Source organism: Asterias amurensis, chromosome 8 (genome assembly GCF_032118995.1).
Source record: "Asterias amurensis chromosome 8, ASM3211899v1".
Taxonomy (NCBI): Eukaryota; Metazoa; Echinodermata; class Asteroidea; order Forcipulatida; family Asteriidae; genus Asterias; species Asterias amurensis.
The window spans coordinates 20,154,529-20,181,428 of NC_092655.1; the positions used below are offsets into that span (position 1 = coordinate 20,154,529).

Here is a 26,900-nt window from a genome sequence, read left to right on the forward strand (position 1 = left end):
ATTTTTGCAGACCGGTCTTGCCGAAATATTTTTTTCCACACACGGCTGCAGATTATTTTTTTTCACATCAAAATGTTTCAGAAATCGAAGCCAGTGCACATGAAGGGGAGTGCTTCCCTGCTCTACAACAACCTGACGGTCTTATCGAGTCCTGAGAAGAATATGACGACCTACGCGGTGGTCCACAAATCGGTAGTTTGTATGGCGAGTTGTGCCAGCGACACATCGAATGTCAGCCACAAGCAAGTCGCCTGTAAAGACCCGTCACCAACCCCGCAAAGCACCGTCATTCTACAGGTGAAAATTTACTGATTTTCTCTTGTTCAATTTTCATTTCGAGTTATAATTGCAGAATCACAATAAATTAAGAATGATTTATGTTGGCTTATTGTGTTTTTTTAGCAGCTGGATGTTATTAATATAGTTCAAAAACAATGGCAATGTCAAACATTTCGGGAAAAATATTTTAACATTTTCTGACACAATCTCGCTGTCTGCCATTTTACGGATGCTAGTAACCATAGCAACCAAATAATGGTTTTTCCAATCAAATGCTAGTTTTGTTCTGGATTTTTATTTTGACATGATTTTCACTTGTCATTTGCAAATGTATATTGGTTAGCTAGTTATGTTTGAAAATTCCCACAAAAATAAAATTAATATGTGGCCCCTTTTTTGTGGGCGTGTTATATTTTTAGTTTTAATAAAAGTCATTCTTTATTTGATGTTTATCATTCAATCAACTGTAGATCTTTACCTTTTTTTTGTGTTCTTCTCGAGAAAAAAAAGGAATCAAAGTGGCTCACAAATTAAGTTTAGAATGTATTGGACGGTCCGGGAGAGTATAATTTGTAATGTAATGACAATTTTATTGTTCAATTATTATTTGTTTGAATTTTTCCCTCTCAGGCCAAGTTTTGTCAGCTACCAAATCGGACATTGCTCGTTCTTTGCTACCAAAGAGGAATTCAGGTATGAAGACAATCCCAGTATTTTCTTAACTCCTCATCTGTCGGCTACGTCGGTGGGGAAAATACTGCCTTTAGAATTAAATCTTCCCGACAGAATTTAATAATTTTGGAAATCTGTGTATTACAGAGCTTTTTTGTAAATGATCAAAATATCCATGTTGGTCTCTTTGCAGATGTTTGAGCCAGATGGTTCAGCTCTGGTGTTCTGGCATGCAATAAGTCACATTGACCCAAGCTCAGGTAAGATAAAATCTCTGAATCACGCTTAAAAACAAGACTAAACCATTTCTTGACGACACAAGACCGGTTCATACTTCCTTTGAATGCTTTTGTGCAAAGCAAATTTGACGTCACAGCTCTCTGTTTTTGCTGCAAATATTTCCCTAAGAAATAGGCTCTTCCGAATTGTACGACGCGATTTTGTGACGTCAAAATTTGTTTCACAGTGCATTATCAGGAAGTATGAACTGGGTTTAACAATAACTGCATTTAAGTTTTAATTGTAACACTGGCCTAACAAATATTTCATCCTGGTTTAAACATTTTTTCTTCTTATTCCAACAGGCATGGCATTTGCAAGAGGAATTGCGGCATTGCATGAAAACTACATCGCTGTCGGTAAGCTTGTCTACAGACACTAGTCTTGGTTTCGAGACCCTGCAGCATGCAGTTGCGCGTCAAAAAAATCTTGTCACCACCAGAGGGTGTAATATAATTCCTTCAGCCTCTTTTACAGTAACATCCTGAGCAGATTCTGTAAAGTTCCCACTAAAACACTCCTCTGATAGCAGTTACAGGAATGATAGTGCCCTCTGGTGGCGATGGGTTCATGGGGCGATAGTGGATAGTTTTTTGTGACTACGTGCGTTCAAGGCTACACAATTGTAGTGTCTTTGAACCAAGACTATTCAGACACTAATGGTGGGGTGTGGCGCTCTTGAGCACCTGCCTCAAGTTCTTAGGGAACATTTCCCCTAAATAATTCTCGAATCTACCACTCTTGATGTGAAATTCTTGGAATTCTCTTCCGCAGGTACATCCTCGGGCCAAATTCTTATCTTCAGTATCCCCTCGAGAGGGACCAACGTGATGTTTTCGGAGAGCCTTAGCAGTCATTCTTATCCTATCAGTGCCATAGCCGGTGACGGGTCAATCATGGCTTCAGCCGACGACTCTGGATGCATCATGGTCTGGCAGGCCGGACAAAAAATCAATCGGGTTTGTCGGATCAACGGTGGAGGGTAAATCAGTCTATAAGTTTCTTCAGAGCAACTCGTGGTGTGCCTGGGAGAAGGCGTAAGGCTCTGTGCCCAGAAGGGCGTAAGGCTCTATACCCAGGAGGGCGTAAGGCTCTATACCCAGAAGGGCAGAAGGCTCTACGCCCAGAAGGGCGTAAGGCTCTATGCCCAGAAGGGCGTAAGGCTTTATACCCAGGAGGGCGTAAGGCTCTATACCCAGGAGGGCGTAAGGAGCTTTGCCTTTCTTACAGGCTCACAATGTACTTTTTTCCCAGTAACAAAAGGCCGTTAGCAATAAATTGGCTCCTGACATCAAAGTATAGCCTGACTGTTATATTCTTGTTGCTAGAGTTACCCCAAAGAGATGTTTTCCCATTCCCATGTAGAACTTAACTTTCATATGATAACTAACGAATGTTAGAAAACGGATCAAACTTTCACACTAAGTTGTCTTGAAACACAATTAAGCACAATAATTGCCTTCTACCGTTCTCTGTTATGGCAGTCTTCCAAGCACACGACAAACTTTCCTAGCTTTTCACCTCTGAAACCCAGGTTCAAATCCCACCGGGGGCACTATGTGGATTGGGTTTGCAGTCCCTGCCCAACTGCTTGGGTTTTCCCTGGAGTAATTCTCTCGGCTTTCCCTCCCACATCTAAAATTAAAACTTCCTTCATTATCTTCTCTCCATTGGTTTCACTTCAAGTTCACTTTCTGAGAGTCCTGGCTTCACAACCAGAATTAATTGATCAATCAAATGAAATGAAATGAAATTTGTATTCCATTTCCTTCTCAGAGTATCATGTTCATCAGTCTGTTTATTTGATGGCTTGGTGATCGGTGGTTATGGTAGCGGACACATCAGAGTCTTTGATGCCATGAAAGGAGTGTTAGTCTCTGAGATATGCGCTCACGCTAAGTGGATTCACTCTATTGACATAGCACCTACTGCTGGACTGGTAAGTGATTTTAGTAACCCTTCTTTCGTATTAATGATAAAATTAATATGTTTATTGAGTGCTTTATCAACAGGCTTCTCATAGCCCTGATTTTTTTTTTTTTTTAAGGACAAATTTTAAAGTGTTTTTAATTCTTAGACTTATTTATGTTGCATCATACATGTATAAGGGTTTGCGGCGCACTCGGCAACCATTGCCAGAAACACCTGGGTGAACCTTTCTCTTTGCGATAAGTGTAAAAGAGCTGCCAACTCTCTGATTCTGCAGAAAGTTTCTTAAAATTAATTTAATATTTCCTTGTTCTGGTAAAGGAATCTTGTTTTATTATGTTGAATGTAATTCTAAGTATCTCTATGATTGCAATACATCCCATTCCATCCGACTCTCTGCCAATCAGAAACATCGCCCAGCCACGACACACCAATCAATCTGACAATTCAATATTTCCTTGAATGATAGATGCACAATGCATAGTGGCACGGTGCGTAAAGCGTCGCCTCTCACCAAGGTGACACCTGTTCGATTCCCGGCCAGGGCCATATGTGAGTTGAGTTGTGCGTTGGTTCTCTGCTGTGCCACAAGGGTTTTCCAGAACATCCGGTTTTCCTCCCTCGGGAAAAATCAAACACTTTCGATCTTGGCCGTGCTCTGTGGTCATAATGGGTTGATGTGGCTGACAGCCAAAGGTGCCCTTGCATGCCTGCTTCTCGATCACATTGTAGCCGCATCCTTCGCAATTCAGCTCTTAGCTGCGAGTAAGGATGATTAGCCCCCAAATTATTATTATTATTATAATGCCAGCCTGCAACATGATATCATGTGGAAAACTAAAGTGAGCACCTTACTTTCAATTCGCTTGTTTTTCTTCTTGTCATGTATAGCTGTTGTCGACATCAGAAGATACATTTGTTAGGGTGTGGTCAATTGCAAAAGATGGCGACGTCACACAGGTAAATTCACTAATAATCATAAGTCTGGTTCATACTTCCTTCGAATGCGAATGGCATCACAAAAATGCAACGAATTATTCGCAACAGTTGACTTATGCTCAACACCTGTGAACTGTCCTGTGACGAGTCTTGTGACGTCATATCATGTCCTGTCACACATGATGTTACCGCAAACCCACAAATTATGTTGATGCCTTGTCATGCAATGCCTCAAATCCCATAGACAATAATTATTCTGTGCTAATATCCAGTGCCTTCTGAAGACCAAGGACAACACAAAAAGAGAAAATAAAAGGACTCCATTGGGAAATTCTAAAGACCGGGGTGCTCCACACGGAATCTTGAGTACAAAGTCTATGGAAAAATCTTTTACTGGGACAATAGAAAGAACAAAGACGTCTCCACAGGGATGCATATTTGAGAATTTGTGTTCTTAAACCTTCCTGTCAAAAATGTGCTTAATTTTTTGAACATTTTCGTTTTTCATAGATTCAGTTGATGTTTGCTGAGACCGTGTCTGATACTCAGCTGACGGGAGCGCAGTTTACAAACAAGAGCGGACGAAATTTCATTCTCTCGGGCTACGACCTGAATGAAGTTGTGTGTTATAACCAAAAGTAGTGATAGGGACCATGGAAAGATGTTCGCGGGACCATGTAAGCTATTGACCAGTTCTTTCAGGTTGTGGGAAAGTTTTTTTTTTAATGTGTTATTCAATTCAAACTCAAACAGGATTGTCAAGTGCTATGTTTTTCTTGTGCTAATGTATTCCACCGCAGTGTAGTGACTTTGAAGGCAGTGGACACATTTGGTAATTGTCAAAGACCTGCAGCCGATTACACGAACTCTAGGATTAATTCTATCTCGAGTTAGGACGAGTAACCCGTCCTGACTTAGGATGGGTTTAATGTGTACTATACAGAACTTCACTCGTTCTTAGTCTTAAGATTAATCCTAAGTTAGGAAGAGTTTGGTGAAATTGAGGGCAGTATTCTCACTTGGTGTAACTCAACATATGCATAAAATAAGAACATTTTGACTCAGTTGGTCATTGAAGTTGCAAAAGAATGTCAAAAAAATAAAAACATCCTTAAAGCTGCACAAACTTGTGTGCTTTCAGATGCTTAAGAACGCTTCAGGTCAGAAGTCTTTTAGTATTCGAGTGACAAAATTAATTACAATTTCTCAAAAACTACGTTACTTCACGATGTTATAATATCAACAGCGCTCTATTGTTTGTTACCAAGTAAATTTTATGCTAACACTTATTTTGAGTAATTACCAATAGTGTCCGATGCCTTTAAAGCCCTCTGTTTATGTTATTTAGCCTAGCATTATGATTAGTGTTTCTGTGGCCCATTCAAACTGGTGGTGGTTAACCTCGCGAACGCTGTGTAGCCACAAAGTGACTGGAACAGAGACCACACGGAATAGCTTCGTAGTAAAAGAAAAGTAAATTCAAACTATTTTCTGGCAGTGCCTTCAATATTTTCTATCCACAGAGCTAGAACGGTTTCCTTTGAAACGGAACATTTTCACTAAAAATTAAAGATATTTTGTCATTAAGGAAGGTAATTGTAACGTAGATTCACCACATTTCCAAGTTTGGAAGTATCAGTGTCAAATTTTAAAATTATATATTTTGTGAAAGGCCAGCAAACTTGAATATAATTCTAATAATTCCATCATGGCAAAAAGTGTTTTACTATTGCTATTTCATTCTTTTTGTTTAGCCTTACACCGATGTGTGATAAGTACTGTATGAAGGGGTAAAAGTCGGTGCTGCATATCTTATGAATTAGAATTATATATAAGAACTATCGGGTGCATTGGCCTATATACACGGCCTGTCATGCATGCATGCGGCCATTTTTTAAGTTGACAAAACAGCATCGCACAACGTGTGTTTGTGCAGCCATTTTGTAAGTTGACAAAACAGCGTTGCCTAGCATTCAATAAACACAAACTCCAACGTGTACTTCATATCCAAACGCGCGTACAGAATGGCGCCTGTGTCTCCATGCGGTCATGTCGCGTTTGTTCAAGCAGCATCACCAGTGCGCCCTCTAGTTCTTATATATAACTCTATAGGAGGTACACACATGATGTACATTGAAATGATAGCAATTTAACCTTTAGTAAACCCCTAGAGTTATAGTTTTCAAGGAGCTTCTGAGAACAGTATCCTCAGTACATCTAAGAGCACAACTTTCATTTTATTTGTTCTGGCTGTGAAGCCAAGGGCTCTCAGAAAAACAAACTTGATCACTGTACTAGCCAAGAACCCCCAATGTAGAGAAGACGATGAAGGAAGTTTCAGTTTTAGATGTGGGAGGCAAAACCCCAGAGAATTATTCAACGGGAAAACCACCCACGCAGTTATGTAGAGAGTAGAGACCCAATCCACTTGGTGCCGTGGCAGGATTTATACCATGGCCCTAGGGGTGGAAGGTGAAGAAAGATACCACAACGCCAACCAAACTTTATTTATTTGGAGATAACAAAATTTTGTTTGCCAGAACTTTAAAAAAACTTATTTCAAATAAGTCTAAAATTTCTTATCCCTGTGTATAGACAATGTGACCTATGTTTACATTCAAACCGCCCACTGTATGCGTCATGTTTCAGCGCGCAAAAAGACGCGTAGTCATGGTAAGATTGCATACACTTTCTAGCTGGCTGCCAAAACACAAAGGTTTTGCCCGGCGGTATGCGCGCAAATCATGTTATGGTTTTCGAGTGACGTCAAATATCATATCGTCTATACTCGGTACTTTCCGATTTTTTCCTGGACAAATCGATGTAGGAGTAAAAAAAAAATAACCTCAATGCAGGCTTTCTAGTTGTTTGAAAGTTAATGTTATTCTGTGAATGTATTCACAAGTTTTCAAAGCTATATTTATATTGTAAATATTATTGTATTTGTGACAGTACTTGTTTGACTCTATTGTGTAAATTAAGTTGGAAACATTGTAGTGTATAAAGAGTGACTTTAAATGTTGTAGTAGAAACAAAATGAGAACAGATCAACAAGCAAAACATGATGTCATTTAAGGTTTCTTTTTTAATGGAAACAAAAATATTACAAGAAATTAATCCTTATTTTACTGAAGCATTCACCCTGACCTTGCTTAAAAGTTTAAATTTGTGATGAAGTTGAATCCTTTAAAAAAAGTTTATTCACTTTTTTGTGTAAAAAAAAAGAGATGTGCAATTAGTTCAATAAACTCCGTCCAAGTAAGTTGATATTACTAAAACTGAAATGTCTTTTCAAAGGTGAACAAGGGTCAATATAAAGAGGATGCTACTTTAAGAACTTAAAATTTGACAAAAGTGATCTTATGATCTAGTATCCTGGGGTGGATTTCACAAAGAGTTAAGACTAGTCGTACTCAAGTTAGGACGAGTTATGAGTTACTCGTCCTATCTAGCCTTCAGTTTTTAATAACTCCTAAAGAGTCCTAGGACTAGTTCTAAGTAAATAGGACTAGTCCTAAAGTTATCAGGCTTATCTTTGTGAAATCAACCCCTGGGCAGGCAAGCCTCCTCAAATTACCCCCCCCCCCCTTCTTCATCCCATGGCATGAAAATACTGTACTAAAAAATGTGCCAACTTAATTGACCATCAAAAGATATAGATACAAATTTTACAACGCCTTATATTCTTCAATCAGATCCGACCATTATTCGCTTAAATAAAAACCAAAAGAAAAACACTGTTATCTTGCATCTGAGGACTTTAAGTCCTACTACTGTACTTATCTTTTCTCAAGGCGGCTATTCCAATCCTTCTCGGAATTAGTTTCTTTCTTTTTGTTTTGTTAAAGACACTGGACACTGTTGGTAATTGTCGACGACTAGTCTTCACAGTTGGTGTATCTCAACATATGCATAAAATTAAAAAACCTGTGAAAATTTGAGCTCAATCGGTCGTCAAATTTGCGAGATAATAATAAAAGAAAAAATACCGTTGTCACACGAAGTTGTGTGCTTTCAGATGCTTGATTTCGAGACCTCAAATTCTAAACTTGAGGTGGAAAATTACTTCTTTCTCGAAAACTACTCCACTTCAGAGGGAGCCGTTTCTCACAATGTTTTATACCAACACCCTCTCCCCATTACTCGTAATCAAGAAAGGTTTTATGCTAATAATTATTTTGAGTAATTACCAATAGTGTCCACTGCCTTTAACTGAAAGTGTTGTAGGAATGCATTCCATAATTGTTTACAATAAATGTCATGATAAAAAGAAAGTCTTCTGTGAAATGATTCCTTCAGTACACTATTTATTAAACGTTATCGTTCTTATTAATTGCAAATATTAATCGAATTTCATCCCATGTTTAGTGCCAGTGACAACTAAAAAACACTGTACACTAAATTGTGCTGGGCATTTTCCTCTTTTTCAACCCAAGAACAAATTTTCAAGTCAGATTTCAAGCATTAGCTATACTATGAAACCGTCTGCTGCCACTTTTAGCATTGTTACATCTCCAATGAAATCAACAAAAACTTGGCCTCTTTCTGAAACCAACACACCTTCCCAAGATGGACTCTTTATTTATCTTTATTTACCATGCAACTATGAAAAATCTTCCCAATAAAAAGGATGACGCTTTAATACTATTTACAGAACTTCACAATCCCAGGAATGTCATGAGCTCATTTTGCAAGCTTTTATTATAGTCTGTGCCCTTTACTACAAAGAACCCTGATAAAACTTGTCGCCAAGACTGATTAGCAGACTTCCACTGCAATGTTTTTTTCATAGTAAACTAAACTAGGCACATTGAATTTTTACATCTTGCTTTTCCAACTTCACCACCCTGATAGTGCAACAAGAGACTTGCTTTATGCCTCCGACCATTAAAATTACAAGATTGTTGCTGCCTTTCTATTTTAAGGACAGGGTGTTATAACCACACAGAAGAAGGACTTGGGGAAAGTCTATTTACACCACCGTTTCAAATTCATTCTATTTACAAAGGTCATTCCAAGATAAACAACTATTGGTCACAAAAAAACACTGCAATTTATATTCATGGTCTTGACTGCAGGGCAATGTGCGTGTTTCTAAAACAGCGCCCTTATGTCTCAACAAAAATACCCGCAGCATCTACAGGGCTCATCAACGTATTCAATAGAAGAACTTCCGGTTTATCCAATACTTTCATGCATCCTGTATGCCCATGACAAAAGCGCCCTCACAGGACACCACTTAAACATATGCGCAACGCCTTGTCAACTGAACTCTCTTCGTTGCTGTCCTCATCGCCAGAACTTCTGGTAGTTTTGGATGCATCCTATAAGCGCAAGACAACAGCACTCTCGCTTGACAACAGCGCCCTCGCAGGACACCACAAAACTATACGTTCAGCGCCTATTCCTCATCCGAGCTGTCCTCATCACTGTCTTCGCTGCTAGAGTCTCTTGCTTCTCTGATCTCGATGCTGAACTTGTACTCTTGATCGCATCCCATGTAGGCGTCGCTCATGTAGTAGATGGTGTAGTTGTGAACGCCAGGGGACGGAGCCACAAAGTCCAGCTTGACCTTGGCCTTGTGCTGGAGGGTCAAACGCTTGATGGAGATCAGACTGTTGGTCTTGGTGTCGCCGATGACCACCCACCAACCTTCTTCTCGTTTCTACAGAGGCGCAACAAAATATTATTAGTTTGAACAGAGAAGAGTTGTGAGGATCGAGACTCTACCAACTGAACTACCCAGCCCAAGGTTTATACTAATAAAATGGAGGTGTTCAACAGCACCGAAACTGTTGAAATATTATACTATACACAAAGTAAAAACCAACCTAATCAACTTCTTTTTTTAACAAATTTCACATTAAAAAACCACATCTAAAATACACATAAACAAATTTAAAAGCAATTTTTTCATACAAATGATCATGATTTGGATTAAAACTTAAACACACAAACAATTGTAATACAATGCATTTGGCAAAAACATACATTTAAATTTAATGTAATGGAAAAACTGCACATTCAATAAACGTAAACAAAACAACAATCATGGATAAGTATCAATGATAACCAGTATTTGTTTTTAAAATGCCACTCAAATCAGTTAAATAAAGACAAACATTTCAAGAAATATCAGATACTTTCAAACAGGCTCAATTGTTAAAATGAACAGAAAAAAAACTCCTGTACAGAATGAAGAACCAGACATTTGCATCTTGCAGTCAGGGAAATTTTTCAAATTTGTTCATCAAAACATGGAAAGATTAGTTTATTTTCAGGGAACTTTCCGCAGAATCAGGGAGAGCTAACAGCTGTGTAATTGAAATATACTTTTCATGCCTTTATTGATGGGGTTTTTTCTGGCAAGACCACAAAGTCAGAAGATCGGAAAACATTTCTGGTAAAAATTTATCAACTACCAAGCTTCAGTGGCTTAGCACAATCTGGACTTCAACCAGCGAAACTGTCAGCTGAAAACGAAGGTGTCTTTCGATCCTCTTGCCTTTGTGGTCTTACCAGAAAGAAAAACATCATTATTCTATTGTTAAGCCCGATTCCTGCGAATGCGAATGAGAAGAGAATGTTGACGTCACAAAATTCACAACGAATTTAGCAGCAGTTCAGCTCTGGTCAACTCACTTGCGAATATCGCTGCGAAAGGATAGTTGTGACGTCAAATTCACATCAAATTCGCTTTGCATTTGCATTAAGTATGAACCGGGCTTTACAGAACTGATGAAAGTCAACACCGATATTTAATAATCCTTTTTTGAGAGAAAACAAGAAAATGAGACTAAAGTAGGAGGAATATCATGATTGTGCTGAACTTACCTGGGGGAAGAACGGAGCTACGACCGGTCCAGTTACTTCATCTTCTCTTTCCAGAATTACGTTGACCACAACGGGAGAGCCACTATATACAAACAAACAAACAAACAAAAACATTCCATTGTTACATAATTGTATCAAAAATCTATCCACCTAATTCCACAGCGCAAATTTTTGAGAATTGAAAGGGATTTATCAGACTGAAAGTCAACATTTTAACAAAACCACAAGACAGCTGGACTTGTTTGGTCCTGAATTTATTGGCTCGATTCTGGAAGACTTGAATTCACCTGACGTCATCATTAGCAGAAATAATGCTTGGTAAATTTCATTGAGTGGAGCACCAGTTGCAACACTGATTTTTGTTGAAGTCTTATTTTGTGCACCCAAACTTTCAGAAAGGTAGGTTATTGCAGTGATGAATTCTGAGACCCAACTATTTAGCACCTGATAAGGGTTTACAAGGTGCTACGGCGCATACAGCAGCCACAGCCAGGAACACCGGGGTGCACCCCTTCTCTTTTCGATAAGTGCACTAGGTTCTTTTACATGTGTTACAAGACCTATGGGAGCAACGGCTTTACGTCCCATCCCAAGGACGAAGCAATGGTAAAGTGTCTTGCTTAAGGACACAAGTGTCACTGCTGGTAAACAAGCACCGAATTCAAACTCTGGTGTTTCTGATCAGCAGAGTGTGGGTTCGAATCCCCAGCCGTGACACTTGTGTCCTTAAGCAAGACTCTTAACCATTGCTTTGTCCTTCGGATGAGACGTTAAGCCGCTGGTCCAATGTGTTGTGTAGCACATGTAAAATAACCCAGTGCCATAGTTTTCGAGAAAGAAGTAATTTTCCAAGAATTTGATTTCGAGACCTCAGATTTAGAACTTGAGGTCTCAAAATCAACCATCTAAACGCACACAACTTCGTGTGACAAGGGTGTTTTTTTCTTACAATATTATCTTGCAACTTCGATGACCGATTGAGCTCAAATTTTCACAGGTTTGTTATTGTATGCATATGTTGAGACACACCAACTGTGAAGGCTAGTCTTTGACAATTACCAATAGTGTCCACTGCTTTTAACACTGTAAACCTAGGTTACTCATGATCTGTCCTATAGGGAGACAAAATGTATGTGCAGATCAGGGCCCAATTTCATGAAGCCTGTTAGCACAAACATTAGCAAAGCACAATCAAATCTTGCTTAACAGAAACTGGTACCCGGCCAAAATTCCATAAAGTTTACATTGTTGCAACTGGTGCCCCACAAGAAATTTGGTAAGTTAGTTTGGGAAACTGGGCACTGGCTCAATGCTAAAAATAGATGAATCATTGAAAAAAAAACACCAAATCAACCAAATCATACTATGGATTAGGGAGATTTGGGATTGATCGGATTATAGATTAAAGATGCTATGTCAGATTTTTGGCAGATTTGACCCAAAAATTTTGATTTAAAATTCAATAGTTATTTTGATGGGGGTCGAGAAAGTTACAAGCTTTCATTTGAGCCATTGCTTGAAAAAGTCCGCCAATTATTAGTAGCAGTGAAATAAAGTGCTCAAAATTAGTTTTTGTCAGGATCCCGACAATATATCACGTAACCAATTCTTATGTGTTTTATAAGAAACGCTTTAAATTTTTGTCATGGTTCCTGACCATTAAAAGTAAAAGTTAAACTTTTTTTCGTTAGAGCGGGTGATACTCTTTGAAATACCATTCACTCAAAAAAAAATCAATTTTTTAATGATTGGGGCCAAAAATCTGACATAGCATCTTCAAGATTGAACATTTACATATATTTTTTGCAACCATGGACAATACTAAGTATGGTTGAATTAAAATACAACAATCCAAAAAATTATCAAGGTGCTTACAACAATACAAGAATTCATTCTACTATAAAAACATTACTAAAATTCTAGTTCTAGCGTTAGAGAAAAGAGAAGAGCCAATAAAACGACATAATAGAAAACATGATCGATAAAAAACACAACACGCCACCAAAACGTAAACAATAATGGACTACAACATACAAGCTCAGTTTGTTAAAACAAATAAAAGACAGTGGACACTATTGGTAATTGTCAAAGACCAGTCTTCTCACTTGGTGTGTCTCAACATATTACAAAAAAATAACAAACCTGTGAAAATTTGAGCTCAATCGGTTGTCGAAGTTGCGAGATAATAATGAAAGAAAAAACACCCCTGTCACACGAAGTTGTGTGCTTTCAGATGCTTGATTTCGAGACCTCAAAATTCTAAATCTGAGGTCTCGAAATCAAATTTGTAGAAAACTACTTCTTTCTCTAACACTACATTACTTCAGAGGGAGCTATTTCTCACAGTGTTTTATACTATCAACAGCTCCCCATAACTCGTTACCAAGTGAGGTTTTATGCTAATAATTATTTTGAGTTACTACCAATAGTGTCCACTGCCTTTAAACAAATAAATAAATGTAAAACATACCTCTCCAGACTGTCTTTATCCTGTACTTCATATGTCAATTCAATGTTGGGATAGCGATTGCAGAACCGAGCCACGTCTGCCATCTGGGCGTCGGCGAGTTGAAGGAGTGCGTTACGGTCCTCATCTTCCATCTCCATGATGTCAAATATGCTTTCAACACCCTGAAGTAAAAAAAAAAAATTCCATACAAATTATCTTTTTATCAAAACATTAATAAAACTTGATGAGCAGAGTTCAGGAAACAAAAGGTCAGTTCTTTATAGAGTATCAAAAACAGGACAGTGAAAGCGCAGAATTTTGTGGCCAGCATAAAAACGTGCGCGTGACCTCAGCATACATGTAGCGTTTTGATTATGCAAGGGGGAGCCATGATACTGGACCAAGGTTTTAGCCAGATATTAAGGGGTGTCCAAATTTGTTGCTTATTTAAAACAAGGGCGTCTGAATTGTCTTGAACAATACATTTACATGTAAATTACAGATAAAACAAGGGTGTCCCAAATTTACAACAGGCTGTCCAAAAGACACCCCTCTGGCAACTACTATGTATTGAAACCATGTGAGACTGAGTTGAGATTGACTATATTATTATCCGATGAGGTTAACCTGTGAGGTAATTGTAATGCTGTTAGAGGATGGCAGTGGGGCAATGATAGGCCCCGGCACCGAAGGCTTTTCAGCATGGATTAATCTTCCTCCAATAATACGTACAAACTGTGTACTGATACACACAGAGACGCCAAGATAGAGGGTGGAAATAGACAGTGATACACACCCACACACACAGGGTGGGAATTACTCAGAAACAGTTCATTTCTCAGATTCAAATGTTTGGCCGTCAAAAATTTATCCAAACCATATTAGTTCAAAGAGAGTCCTTCCTCAAAATAGTTTAAACTATCAACAACTATGTACAGTGCTTCTAACCAGTTCAACTATAAAAATGTATATAAAAACAAAACCTTTGAATATTACTCCCACAATTAGTGAACATAAAACATTTTGAGAATACAAGTCTGAGCTACATACAGAGATACAACCAGGTGTTCAGAAAAAAAAAAAAAATTGTGGTGACATTTTGGATACTTAACCAACCCCCCCCCCCACTCAACCTGGACTGATTTTTCTTTTGTGGGAGGTGAACATACGGAAACTGTATACTTTTTTATTTTATGGGTCAAACAATTTTGTTTTAGTAGCCCTACAAAAAGTTTTCAAAACGTAAGTAGTGAAAAAAAAAAAATTTAAAAAAAAATCAGCAAAGTTGGTATTCCGACAAAACCGGAAAAGTTGCATCTCTGTAGCTATTATTTGTGCTCAAGCAGCTCTATAAAAAATGGGCCCTGATTAACCCACTGCCTAACTGTAAATACCTTATCAGTGCAGTTCTTAATGAGATCCGATGTGAAGTGAGGAAGTTGCTTTAAGTAGGAGTCTTTATTCCACATGGATTGAGTGACCATCTGAGCTAACTCCATCGCTGCCAACGCTGGGGATAACCAGCCGTTACTAGAGAGGACGTCAACACAGGCTTGGATCAACCTCAGAGCCTGTCAAACACAAAGGGATAATATTGTTGTTATTTTTTCTTTCTACCATTGCACCGATGTGTGTTAGCACTAAATACTAAGTACTTTTCAGAGTTCAGTGGGAAAAAAAACACAGGCATATTACACGGTGGGAGTTGAACCAACGACCTTTGCAATTCCAGATCAGGGTCATACCAACTGTGAATATTGTTACTGTTACGTTTGTACAGCATGTATAGTACATGTATATAAATTTTTACAATCGTTAGAAATCTGGTTCACTGCATTGTGGGCAGATGCCTACGCTCCTTCGTGCCTAGAACGTGCCCAACTTTGTGAGTCAATCCAACACAAAATTGCAACAAAATTATGGCTTTGCCATCCCGCCTGTTGGAGTTTGCACAGTAGCAAACAGATGCAGATACAGCAGCTACAGAGATGTGTAGGCATAATTGTCAGTTTGTCAGATTTGCGATGGAATGTACATGTAACAACAATTTCACAGATATATAAGTATCAGGATACCCCTGAAGAAACTTTGAGACTTGATATTTTTGGCACTTACCTTGCTGAGGATCTCTTCTGTATCTGACTGGAGCTCGGCTGACAGCTGCATGCGACCAAGATGTGCCTGGACCAGCAGGTTGGTCTTGACGTGAGGGTCGTTGAAGCGAGCATTAGCGAGCTTGTTGGGCACTCTGCTGGCAAGCTGGAAATCAGAAAAGAATACCGTAGTATCATGAGGCAATTTACAGACAACCAGTTCCAGCATTCACATTTGATTGTTCACATATTATTCTTGGCGATCAAAAGACATTGTTTTCAAAAATACTCATGTGCTACCAAAGTGGTCCTGCAGCATGCACTGCAGTCAGTTGCCTGTTAAAGTTGCTTCGTGTGTCAAGGCACTTAGGAAACAGGGCTGGCGTGTGGGTTAGGGGTGTAAATGTGATTTTGTAATGCTGTTAGAGGATGGCAGTGGGGCAGTGATAGGCCCCGGCACCGAAGGCTTTTCAGCATGGATTAATCTTCCTCCAATAATACGTACAAACTGTGTACTGATACACACAGAGACGCCAAGATAGAGGGTGGATATAGACAGTGATACACACCCACACAGACAGGGCAGCGACCCCTCGTCCATCTACTGTGGACTAATATACATAGTGACACCAAGATAGCATACCTGCCAACATTCGAAACCCAGAAATAGGGACAAGCCTGGCCGGGGTCCAGGGGTCACCAAGGCGGGGTACTGTGAATGAGTGTTTTCTTCCAGGGGGCTCTGCATTGCAGGGGACAGTGCCCCCTGGAAGCTAACAGAACTACACAGCTTCCAGAGTCATTTGGGGGCTAAACATTAACAATAACATAAAGTAAATTAACTTTGAATGTGGAACTACTCCATAAAAACGATACATTAGTTCATTATTATTTGATAACACAGCTTTTCACCACCTTTGTATGTGGATTGTTTTGCTTGTTTTAGTTAGGCAGTGTTAGGTGGGCGACTATATCGCCCCGTCCACCGTGAGCAATACTCACATCGGTTCTACATATGCCACAGAAAGCGTGATGCCTACTTTTTGTTGAGCTTTTAATGCACAAGAAATCTGTGGCGCAATTATTGTTAAAAACACAGGATCTCTTCGATTTACTGCCACTCATTTTGAAAATCAACTTACGGTTTTAACAAAATGGCGACCGCAACACCCTTCGTATATCACGACGTCGTCGACGAAACAAATACATGTGCATAACGTATTATGTATGTACACACGCGCACACACTCACGCACCGCATGTATTGGCTTGACACAATAAACTTGGTACAAGTCCTCTCCACGAATCTCTCTACGCGTACAATGTTGTTGCACGGACTAAACGGACACTTTTTGAGGGAGCGCATGTTTCAACAAGTCTATGATACAACTAAACTCTTCATCAGTCGTTTACAACATTTGTTTTTATTGATATACACACACACACACGCACACACCCCATGCTTGACAAATGATTTAATAAACTTGATACAAGTCCTCCACACGAATCTCCCTCTACACGTGCGTACTTGTTCACTCACACGGCTACTTTGGGATGAAATGCACGTTCGCTCAGCAAGTCTAAAATACATCTAGTCTTGTTCTCAGCCGTTCATCATCAATTTTCTTACTTTTTAATAATAAAATCATGAAATCTGAGAAACCGGGACAGTCCCGATTTCAGGCGTCTTTGAAACTCAGAAACCGGGACTGTCCCGGGAAAATCGGGACAGTTGGCAGGTATGAGATAGCAGGGTGGTATAGACAGTGACACACACCCACACCGACATGGTAGGGATACCAATACAGATAGGGTTGGGTAGGACTAGGGTTGGGTAGGACTAGGGTTGGGGTCACTGAACAAACCATGTTTAGTATAGCATTTCTTAACAACAATCACCAGTCATACAATACAGTTTTGAAAAATGCAATCAACATGCTCAATGTCCAACATTTCCATCCTTGACCAAATTTCATGGGTCTGCTTACTGTCAGCAGAGAATCAACACTTGGGGAAGCAGGGAATTCTGTGCTTGCATCAAGCTTTGTTTCACAAGTTTGCGGGGAATTTTGGCTTGTGCGCAGACATACTCCACATTAATAGGCATTGTACGCTATACACAGCCAGCGCAGAAATTCGGCGCTTGCACGTAAGCGGAGAACGGTGATCGTAAGTGTAGAATTCGGCGGTAAGCAGAGCCATGAAATTGGGCCCTGATCTCCAACGATTGCTAAAATCTGCTTTATACCTGCTTCATGACGGAGTCCTCATGATGTCTGATCGGGATCTGCTCGTACTCCGCGGCCGAGGAGATAATCTCAATCAATCCCTTAATCTTGGTCTTGTTGTTGAGCGACATGCTGAACAGCTCGATGGTGGTGTAGTTGATGTAATAGTAAGCGGCGATCATGCCCAGATTAAGCGGGGAAATATCCATCTCGTCCTCGATGCTGACACACTTGGATTGCTGAAGATCCTGGAGGGTGTTCTCCACCAACTCCGAGAGATGATCGGAGAGATGACGATGGGTAACTCCTGGGATGAGATGAGGACAAATTAATACAAGGATTTGAAATGATAACAAGATGATCTACCAAACTGAAGTTCAACAATTGAAATCACAGTATCCCTTTACTTAATTACAAAGGGACAATTAGCATCAGTGGTTTCTCTCATCAGGATATCAGGATTACGTCCCTGAGAAACATTCAATCATCATATGCTAAAATCAACTCGACCAAATTTAATTCAGATGTTGAGCAGAATTAGCCGGTACATTAATCGAGAGGTCGTTGGTTGAAATCCCGCTCTAGTTAATTTTTGTCGGATAAACCTATATCAATAAGAAAGGCGTACTGTCCAATTTGTGACTTGTTTCCAGCAAAAAATATTTGCTCAGCAACAATTTGTAAAGCAATACTTTCAATTTGAGCAGCTCAGCTGTTTGAAATTGGGCTCTCGACCAGTGGGTGGGTGTGGGGGGGGATCATGCTTTTACCTTGCAGGTTGTAGTAGTTAGGGTTCTGCGTCTTACGCCTGTACAGGAACGTCCAGGTCAGATAGTCCACTGCATCCTGTTTGTTTTCAATCGTCTTGGTAACCACCTCAGCGTTGAAATGATCATGAAGACAATGATCCAGATGAGACTGTAAAAAAAAAACGATTTCAAAATTTCATTTAGTGTCAAGGGATGTTTTCTACTATCATCATAATTACACCGTGTAAGTTTTCGGGTTTTTTCTTATCAATTTTTTAAAGGCAAATTCTACGATTGCTGCGGCTGGAGATGTGATTGGTACCCACTTGATGGGTTCAACATTCTTGATGAAAATCCTATTACCTAGTTATCTCTCAACAAGTTCGTGTAATGCTGTTAGAGGATGGCAGTGGAGCAATGATAAGCCCCGGCACCGAAGGCTTTTCAGCATGGATTAATCTTCCTCCAATAATACGTACAAACTGTGTACTGATACACACAGAGACGCCAAGATAGAGGGTGGACAGTGATACACACCAACACAGACACGGTGACACAGACAGCGAAACACACCCACACAGACAGGGTGGTGATCACTAATTCATTCACTATGCACTATGAATTTTTTTGCTGTGTTCTCAGGAAGTAGACACTGTATTCAGCTGACACTTGCACAGGTGACTTTTATTGTGTGACAATTTCGCCGATAAACTCAGCTCAGCCTTTATATTGCAATGGATATAAATGCAGATGAGCTCATGAGAAACACTCACCTCGACTGGAAGGGGCTCGTACAGAAACTTCTTGTAGAAGTCTTTCTTTGAACCTTGACACAGGATGACGCACTTGCCAACTGCAAAAACACAAACAACAAAACTATTATCAACCATTATGAATGTGACAACAGTATAACTGAAAATAAATCCCTTGTCTGAACACAGGACTATGATTTTAGCCAAACGGTGAAATTCAAAACTTGAGTGTCCCTCACCCCTCTGTCTAACACCCTACATCCAACTCTTAAACCGGACAGCAAAGTATTCTCAGTATTTTAATTTCAGTGGTCCGGCCCCAATTGTAACTTCCACAGGTCATTCTATAATGAGGCTAACTTACATAAAAACCACACAATGCCACAGAGTACCATACCTTCCACGCTAGCATTGGGTATTGCTAGCAATTGGTATTTAAAGGCAGTGGACACTATTGGTAATTACTCAAAATAATTATAAGCACAAAACATTACGTGGTAACGAGTAATGGGGAGCTGTTGATAGTGTAAAGCATTGTGAGAAATGGTTCCCTCTGAAGTGATATAGTTTTTGAGAAAGAAGTAATTTTCCTTGAATTTGATTTTAAGACCTCAGATTTAGAATTTGAGGTCTCGAAATCAAGTTGAAAGCACTTAACTTCCTGTGACAAGGGTGTTTTTTCTGCTATTATTATCTCACAATTTTGAAGATCATTTGAGCTTAAATTTTCACAGGTTCGTTATTTTATGCATATGTTGAGATACACCAGGTGAGAAGACTGGTCTTTGACAATTACCAATAGAGTCCAGTGTCTTAAAGAGGTACTTTCATTACCTTCATGTTCAATGTCAGGTCTATTTGCTCGTCCAACCATCTGTAGGACATCAGTCACAGGGTAATCTACATACCTAAAAATCAATAAACAGACGTTAATTACATCACAGCCATCTTGAGTTTTCCCCAAAAGAACAACCTACAGACAAAGTGAGGCTTGAAGTTCAATTTGGCCGGGTCCCTTTCACCCTTTAAGTGCTATTATCCAGTGTATAGACTGGGAAATATACAAATACAAACATGGGCCCATTTCACAAAGAGTTAAGATTGATCATAATTGCAAATTAATCGTAGTTGCTATTAAGTAAAGTGTGATGTCACAATACAAATCACTATGGTAATACTGACAATTTGTCTTGCGATACACTTTGTTGCTTTGTGAAATCTGGCCCACATACTTCATACTTCATGGAGCAATTGCCTTTGTTGCCCCTAGTCATTGCTTTGGTGCCCCTTAAATGTTCCAACAGAAATTGAAAATTTTCTCATGAAGGTGCCCTTTACCAAGGACAAAATGTCTTGATGCCCTTGCCCTAGCACAAACAAAGTAAATTGAGTTTTCAAGGAAAACATTTGTTACTGTGGCCCACCCTGAACGACACTTACGCGTGTATCTTTCCATTGTAGTATTGCGTATCCATGACGACCACCAGGTGGGCGGGGAAGGTCATCCCCCAGCACATGTTCCTGGCAGCGACGACGATCTGGATGGCGCCTGAGGTGTAGAGTTGCTCCACGACCTTCTTCTCCATGTCCGAGAGACCCTCGTGGAGGTAGGCAATGCCGTTTTCCAGCATCTCACAAAGCGTCTGTGGGCAGACAAAGAAAGGCGACGTCAAACACGGACTTCAAGAAGATTTGCAAATCAGTTACATGCACTTTGCGCATGGACAAAGAAGAAAGCCTGGGAGTGTTACTGGAAATGGACTTCAAGAATATCTTACTAGTCAACGAGTCAACAGGGTTGGCGTGTGGTTTAAAAATGTCTCAAGTGACATAACGTGGCTATTCTCAACAACTTCTTGTAATACTGTTAGAGGATGGCAGTGGGGCAATGATAGGCCCCGGCACCGAAGGCTTTTCAGCATGGATTAATCTTCCTCCAATAATACGTACAAACTGTGTACTGATACACACAGAGACGCCAAGATAGAGGGTGGTGAAGACAGTGATTAACACCCACACAAGCACAACAGAATTAGTCTTACTAGAATAGGGTTACCAGCCAAAATACCATGTAACATGCACAGCTTGTGACTGGTGTCCTGCTTACTTTTGCTTAGCAGAAAATGCTTAAGTAATACTTTCTGCCATTGGGCCCACTTTCATAGCGCTGCTTAAGCAAATTGTACAAGTGACATGGTATGTTGGCTGGTAACTGTATTCTGGTTAGCCTTTTTTGTTTTGCTTAGCTTATTTTTGTGCTTAATCAGCTCTATAAAATTGGGTCCAAGTCCCGGGTCAAAGGTGAAGGGTTAAGATACTGACCTCATCGTTGACCTTGCTGAGGTGGCCAGCGAGGTCCTCCTTAGCTACATGTAAGAAGCGACTGTCCTCGGTGTCCTCGGCTGACGCGTATGTCAGGAGATCGATGGCCGTCAGCTTGGTCTGCTTCCGCGATGGCACAAAGACGATGACGGGTTTGTTGGGCGAGTATTTCAGGATGGCGTTGTAGGTCGGTTTGACCATGGCGATGAGGCGGGAGGCAGTGTGGGTGATGTTGAAACCCTGCGGATAGAGGTCATGGTTAATGTCAAATTAGAAATCTCGCAAAGTGACAGGATTGTAAACTTGGTTTTGTAAACAAGTTAACTCTCAACAGTTCTTGTAATGCTGTTAGAGGATGGCAGTGGGGCAATGATAGGCCCCGGCACCGAAGGCTTTTCAGCATGGATTAATCTTCCTCCAATAATACGTACAAACTGTGTACTGATACACACAGAGACGCCAAGATAGAGGTGGCTATAGGTAGTGATGCACACCCACACACACAGGGTGGGAATCACTCATAAATCCAATGTGTTTTTGGTCATGACATGACTTCTTACTTACTGTGAATGAAGATGTTTGTAGGATAATTTACATGTCAAAGTTTCAGCTTCATTAGAAGTTTTTTGAAAAAAATATCTAACATTTCTGGAGACTTGCGTAAATCCCTTCTTAATGCTAAAACATTTGTTATCTCATTGACAAAAAAATATTTTTTAAAATTGTTTTACTAATTTCTCAAAAACTACAGCACCTCAGCAACTAATATTCTAAGGGAAGCTTTCTACTAGCGTTATCCTCAAACCGTGTAACTTCAATAAAATTCTGTGGACATTTGTGTTTTGTGTCGTAACAAAAAGGTACCCAGGTCTGTATGATTCGCTACTGAAAGGTTAAGGGCACCAAGGCATTTTCTCCATGGTAAAGGGCACCCGTGAGGAAATTGTTAATTTCTACTAGAGCATTTCAAGGGCACCAAGGAAGGCAATTACCAGGGGGCATGGAGGCAATGACTAATTGCTAAAGGGCACCCTATGACCGAGGAATTTGTAAATTTCTACTGGAGGATTTCAAGGGCACCAAGGCAATTACCAGGGGGCGTGGAGACACTCACCATTGTGCCTCCGTGAAGTATCAGACCTGCGTACCCAACCGTTCAACTTATTTCAGTAAACTGCTCAACAAATTTCAAGAAAACATAGACAAGGAAGACTGAAAAGCATTTTCAATTTTACCTGGATGTGCATCTCCAGTGGAACCGGTCTGACGTTAGGATGGAAGTTGAAGGTGTTGGTGGTGCTTGCTCCTAGCCACTGGGCTACGTCCTTAGCGTTGGCCAAGGAGGAGCTGAACGCGAGGAGGCGGATGTTGCGCTCAATCTGGGAGGAGATGTACCGCATCCGGGAGCAGATGACTTCAAGAACCGGCTGGAAGAGACAGAGAAATTAATGACCATTTCAATTCAATTCAACTCAACAATTACTTATTTCATGCTACTCTTCTCTAGGCCTGGGCGAATTATTCGAATATCCGGTTAATGGCGAATAGGTTTTCCTATCCGTAACCGCGAATGCCTTTTTTTTCTTAACCGGATATCCCCATAGGGCGCGAATAGCTATTTATAAACTGGATAGTTCTGTAATTACAACCAAGTAACCAGATATTCTTTAATATCCGAATATCCGCGGACGTCGGGCGACAACTGATATGAATGTTTTGTCTGAATCCTTATGAAACTTCTATTAAGACAGCATAAAACAGCATAAATTAAGTATTTAACTATGCTCACCTCCGTGAAGAGTTAAAACAATGACATTTCTGACGTAATTTGTTCAAAGATTACAAAAGTTTTCCTTCACGTAGAGTTAATCACGATCAAAAGAAAAAGCAAAACGCCATCTTTAAATTAGATCCGGTCATTTTTATGAATGAACCGAGTGACACTGTCTAAAACTAATATCAATCCGCCCATAAGATCTCATTCACAAACGAACAGCGCCCTCTAGCGTCAAAAAAAGCAAAATAGTGAGCACAGAAGAAGATGGAAAAGAGTCTATCAATGTAGACCAAAATATAGAATGTATGAGCCTGGCAGATTAAGCAAAGGCTTGTAGAAGACAACCTATTGACAGGTTAACTAAAAACAAGGAGACAAGACAAACAGGTAAAGCAAAACAAAACAAAAGAACAGACTGAGTTGCAATGAGAGAAATAATGAGAGAAATATTAAAAACCATTACACGGTGCTACATAAATAAATAGGTCTTATATTTCAAAAACAGCTCCACATACCTTTTAGAAAAAAACAATGAGCGTTTTTTCGGCACCTTAGGGTGTGATCCAACGCCACAATAAGCACACAGAAATTGGTTTTCAAAGAAAATTACTGGCAACATGAAACTTTGTCTTACCCCATTGTCACCACCAATAAGATGCAACTCATCCACGATGAACAGATGTACGTTCTGAACATTCTTGCGCTGCTTCCATCGTCGTGACAAAACATCCCATTTCTCTGGCGTGCTGATGACGATGTTGCCCTTTGCCAGGAGCTTCAAGTCCGTGCTTGTCTCTCCGGTCAGTAGGACCACCCTCTTGCCTAGCTGCATTTGGAACTTGGCGTGCCATTCAGCGTAAACCTATTCCAACGACGGACGCAAATCATTAAGGAGTAATGGTTTACAAGGTGCTTCATTTGCAAAATATATTTCAGCAAGGAGAGCCTATGCTCAGTTTAACTGAATGACTGATTCACTGCAATGCATGATTATAAAACTGTAAATAGTAATTATAATAATTAACTGTTTTAAGAGGACTATCAACTCCTACCTTTACCCCTCCCCTCCCCCCAAAGTTGTTTCCAACTAAATGAGTGTAGCAGAGACAAGGTGAGAAAATGTCAGTCAATGGAGTACAAACACACCATAGAGAAAGATGGGTCTGTTCTTTAATTGATTATTGATCTACCTCCAAATGGTGTACAGTCTGGCTACAGGTGAAGCCAACCTGTGATAATCATAAGGAGGATGTGGAAACTAGACTGGTTTCCACCTTCATTTATGGAGCATGTATCTCTGGCCAAAATTGTTGTGTTAAAGGCACTGGACACGTTTTGGTCATTGATAAAGACCAGTATTCTCACTTGGTGTGTCCAAACATAATATACGCATATAATAACAAACATGTGAAAATTTTGGCTCAATTGGTAATTGATATTGTAAGAGATTAATGACAGAAAAAACACATAGGCCTGAAGTCTTTCAATAATTGTATGAGTAAGAAATTACCTCTTTCTCAAAAACTATATTACTTCAGAGGGAGCCGTTTATCACAATGTTTTATGCAATCAACCGCTCTCCATTGCTCGTTACCAAGTATATTTTGAGTGCTAAAAATTATTTTGAGTAATTGCCAATAGTGTCTAGCACCTTTAAAGTTTGGACTTGTGAGGAATGCATCCTGCACTTTAGGCTTACCTGTTCAGCCAGGGCTTCCAGGGGAGTCACAAAGACACATCGACCTTCCGCTGACTGAGACAACATTCTCAAGATGGCAAACTCTGCGATGATCGTCTTGCCACTCCCTGTGGGTGCACCCACAAACACGTTCTCGTCTCCGTTGTATACAGCGTTGAAAACTACAGAAACAAGAAAACAACAAACTTGAGTGTAAAGAGCAGGGGCCCAGTTCCATAGAGCAGAGCTCAATTTTATAGAGCTGCTAAAGCAAAAAAATTGGTTAAGCACGAAAATAGCTTGCTTATTTTACATGTGTTACTGGCCAAAATTTCATGCCATATACATTGCTTGTGACTTGTATTTAGCTATTGTTTACTTAGCATAACAATTGAGTGGAGTCTTGGCCGATATTCTGATTTTACTAAGTATGGATTATTTTGCTTAAGCAGAATTTTGTGCTTAAGCAGCTCTATGAAATTGGGCCCCGAGTAAAGCACAAAATGGCAGCGAAGCAAAACAAAACTATGCTTATCAGAATAAGGTTACCAGCCAAAGTACAATGTCACATGTACAATCCGTGACTGGTATTCTGATTATTTTTGCTAACGAGACAATTGTTAAAATATAATTTCCTCACTTCAGCTAACCCCCCCCCCCCCCCCCCCGAGTTGTTTTCAACTGAATTTTTTCTCCGTATGGCCCATTACGAAGAGTTGTTTTAAGCCTTGTCTGGGGTGAACTCGCACAAACATAATAGCAGAGACAATGTCAGTCAATGGAGTACAAACACACCATAGAGAAAGATGGGTTTGTTCTTTAATTGATTCTTGATCTACCTCCAAATGGTGTACAGTCTGGCTACAGGTAAAGCCAACCTGTGATAATCATAAGGAGGATGTGTACGATGTAGCCGTGGATGAAGTCGCTTGATTTGAATTCAGCCCATATAAAATTTACCAGTTCCCACTTTGGTCCCTCTTAAAGGAAGGGTATATGTTTATTAATCAGTCTTAAAATTATTTGCAACAAAAACCTACTTGGTTACAGCAGCTTATGACAGTATAAAACATTTTGAAAATTATTTCACTAGAAGTAAAGTGTAAAAAATATATCAAATTTGAATCTGAGAGTAACGGTTCTCAGATTCCAATTACAGAATTATTTTCCTACATGGACATAACTTTTTTGTCCACTTCTCAAAAATGCGACCACCTTTCGAAATGAATTTTTCACATGTAAGTTTTTTTGTATATTTATATATATTCATCTAGGATTAAAACACACAAACAGTTCGAAAACCCGAAGGTATGCTTTCCCATTAAGAACGCTGTGGCTATGTTTTACCTTGAGTCTGTATGGGGTTGAAGACAGAGAATTTACTGTTGTACAGCGTCTCAAAGGCGGTGTTCCTCAGGGCGGAGACGGGAAGGGCTTGAAGGTCAAGAAGCTCCGTGGGTGGAGGGTTCTTCTCAGGGAGGATGAGGTGACGAAAGGAAACCGGTAGCTGCGTCTCGGACGCTGTGGAGAAAATCAAACAAATTTAGAGAACAGAAAACAAGAATTGTTCACCAGACCCAAGCTCTGGTGTTGTCCGCAGCAGGATGTGGGTTCTAATCCCGATCATGAACATTTTTCCCTTGAGCAAGGCACTTAAAGGCAGTGGACACTATTGGTAATTACTCAAAATAATTATTGGAATAAAACCTTTCTTGGTGGCGAGTAATGTGGACAGGTTGATGGTATAAAACATTTTGAGAAACGGCTCCCTCTGAAGTGCCATAGTTTTCGAGAAAGAAGTAATTTTCCACGAATTTGATTTCGAGACCTCAGATTTAGAACTTGAGGTCTCGAAATCAACCATCTAAAGCACACAACTTCGTGTTACAAGGGTGTTTTTTCTTTCATTATTATCTCGCAA

The 26,900-nt window shown here is 39.8% G+C and overlaps 2 protein-coding genes and 5 non-coding genes across 7 annotated transcripts in view; 1 reads left to right on the forward strand and 6 right to left on the reverse strand.

Annotated features, from left to right (window-relative positions):
- The first annotated feature begins 5 nt into the window (after positions 1-5).
- On the forward strand, positions 6-7,750 carry LOC139940302 (WD repeat domain 54-like). The gene is made up of 8 exons (XM_071936497.1): positions 6-297; positions 910-972; positions 1,145-1,211; positions 1,536-1,589; positions 2,005-2,212; positions 3,007-3,169; positions 4,051-4,119; positions 4,609-7,750. Exons 1-8 carry the CDS (start codon positions 73-75, stop codon positions 4,738-4,740), a joined length of 981 nt encoding a protein of 326 aa, XP_071792598.1. The 5' UTR covers positions 6-72; the 3' UTR covers positions 4,741-7,750.
- The window catches only part of LOC139940301 (U5 small nuclear ribonucleoprotein 200 kDa helicase-like), a 48,458-nt gene continuing 28,870 nt past the window's right edge, over positions 7,313-26,900 (reverse strand). The window contains exons 27-41 of the mRNA XM_071936496.1: positions 26,327-26,500; positions 25,001-25,161; positions 23,936-24,163; positions 22,760-22,951; positions 21,525-21,764; positions 20,643-20,845; positions 20,037-20,110; positions 19,224-19,303; positions 18,472-18,619; positions 17,722-18,008; positions 15,497-15,640; positions 14,776-14,952; positions 13,403-13,563; positions 10,933-11,014; positions 7,313-9,763 (exon numbers count right to left, since the gene is read on the reverse strand). Coding sequence (XP_071792597.1) covers positions 9,500-9,763; positions 10,933-11,014; positions 13,403-13,563; positions 14,776-14,952; positions 15,497-15,640; positions 17,722-18,008; positions 18,472-18,619; positions 19,224-19,303; positions 20,037-20,110; positions 20,643-20,845; positions 21,525-21,764; positions 22,760-22,951; positions 23,936-24,163; positions 25,001-25,161; positions 26,327-26,500 — 2,615 coding nt within the window. The 3' untranslated portion in view covers positions 7,313-9,499. The remainder of the gene's footprint in view (positions 9,764-10,932; positions 11,015-13,402; positions 13,564-14,775; positions 14,953-15,496; positions 15,641-17,721; positions 18,009-18,471; positions 18,620-19,223; positions 19,304-20,036; positions 20,111-20,642; positions 20,846-21,524; positions 21,765-22,759; positions 22,952-23,935; positions 24,164-25,000; positions 25,162-26,326; positions 26,501-26,900) is intronic.
- On the reverse strand, positions 14,018-14,153 carry LOC139941265 (small nucleolar RNA SNORA57). Its single transcript, XR_011786583.1, has one exon. It is a non-coding gene; the product is annotated as a small nucleolar RNA SNORA57 (small nucleolar RNA).
- LOC139941268 (small nucleolar RNA SNORA57) lies at positions 15,884-16,019 on the reverse strand. Its single transcript, XR_011786587.1, has one exon. It is a non-coding gene; the product is annotated as a small nucleolar RNA SNORA57 (small nucleolar RNA).
- Positions 18,834-18,969, reverse strand: LOC139941269 (small nucleolar RNA SNORA57). Its single transcript, XR_011786588.1, has one exon. It is a non-coding gene; the product is annotated as a small nucleolar RNA SNORA57 (small nucleolar RNA).
- On the reverse strand, positions 21,057-21,192 carry LOC139941270 (small nucleolar RNA SNORA57). Its single transcript, XR_011786589.1, has one exon. It is a non-coding gene; the product is annotated as a small nucleolar RNA SNORA57 (small nucleolar RNA).
- On the reverse strand, positions 21,860-21,995 carry LOC139941266 (small nucleolar RNA SNORA57). Its single transcript, XR_011786585.1, has one exon. It is a non-coding gene; the product is annotated as a small nucleolar RNA SNORA57 (small nucleolar RNA).

What these genes read in the sequence shown, in the direction of transcription:
- LOC139940302 (XM_071936497.1), top strand. Translation starts at nt 73, where the DNA reads ATGTTTCAGAAATCGAAGCCAGTGCACATGAAGGGGAGTGCTTCCCTG. An exon ending in GCTACCAAAGAGGAATTCAG is followed by an intron (nt 973 to 1,144) that starts GTATGAAGACAA and finishes GTCTCTTTGCAG; the next exon opens with ATGTTTGAGCCAGATGGTTC. An exon ending in TCACATTGACCCAAGCTCAG is followed by an intron (nt 1,212 to 1,535) that starts GTAAGATAAAAT and finishes TTATTCCAACAG; the next exon opens with GCATGGCATTTGCAAGAGGA.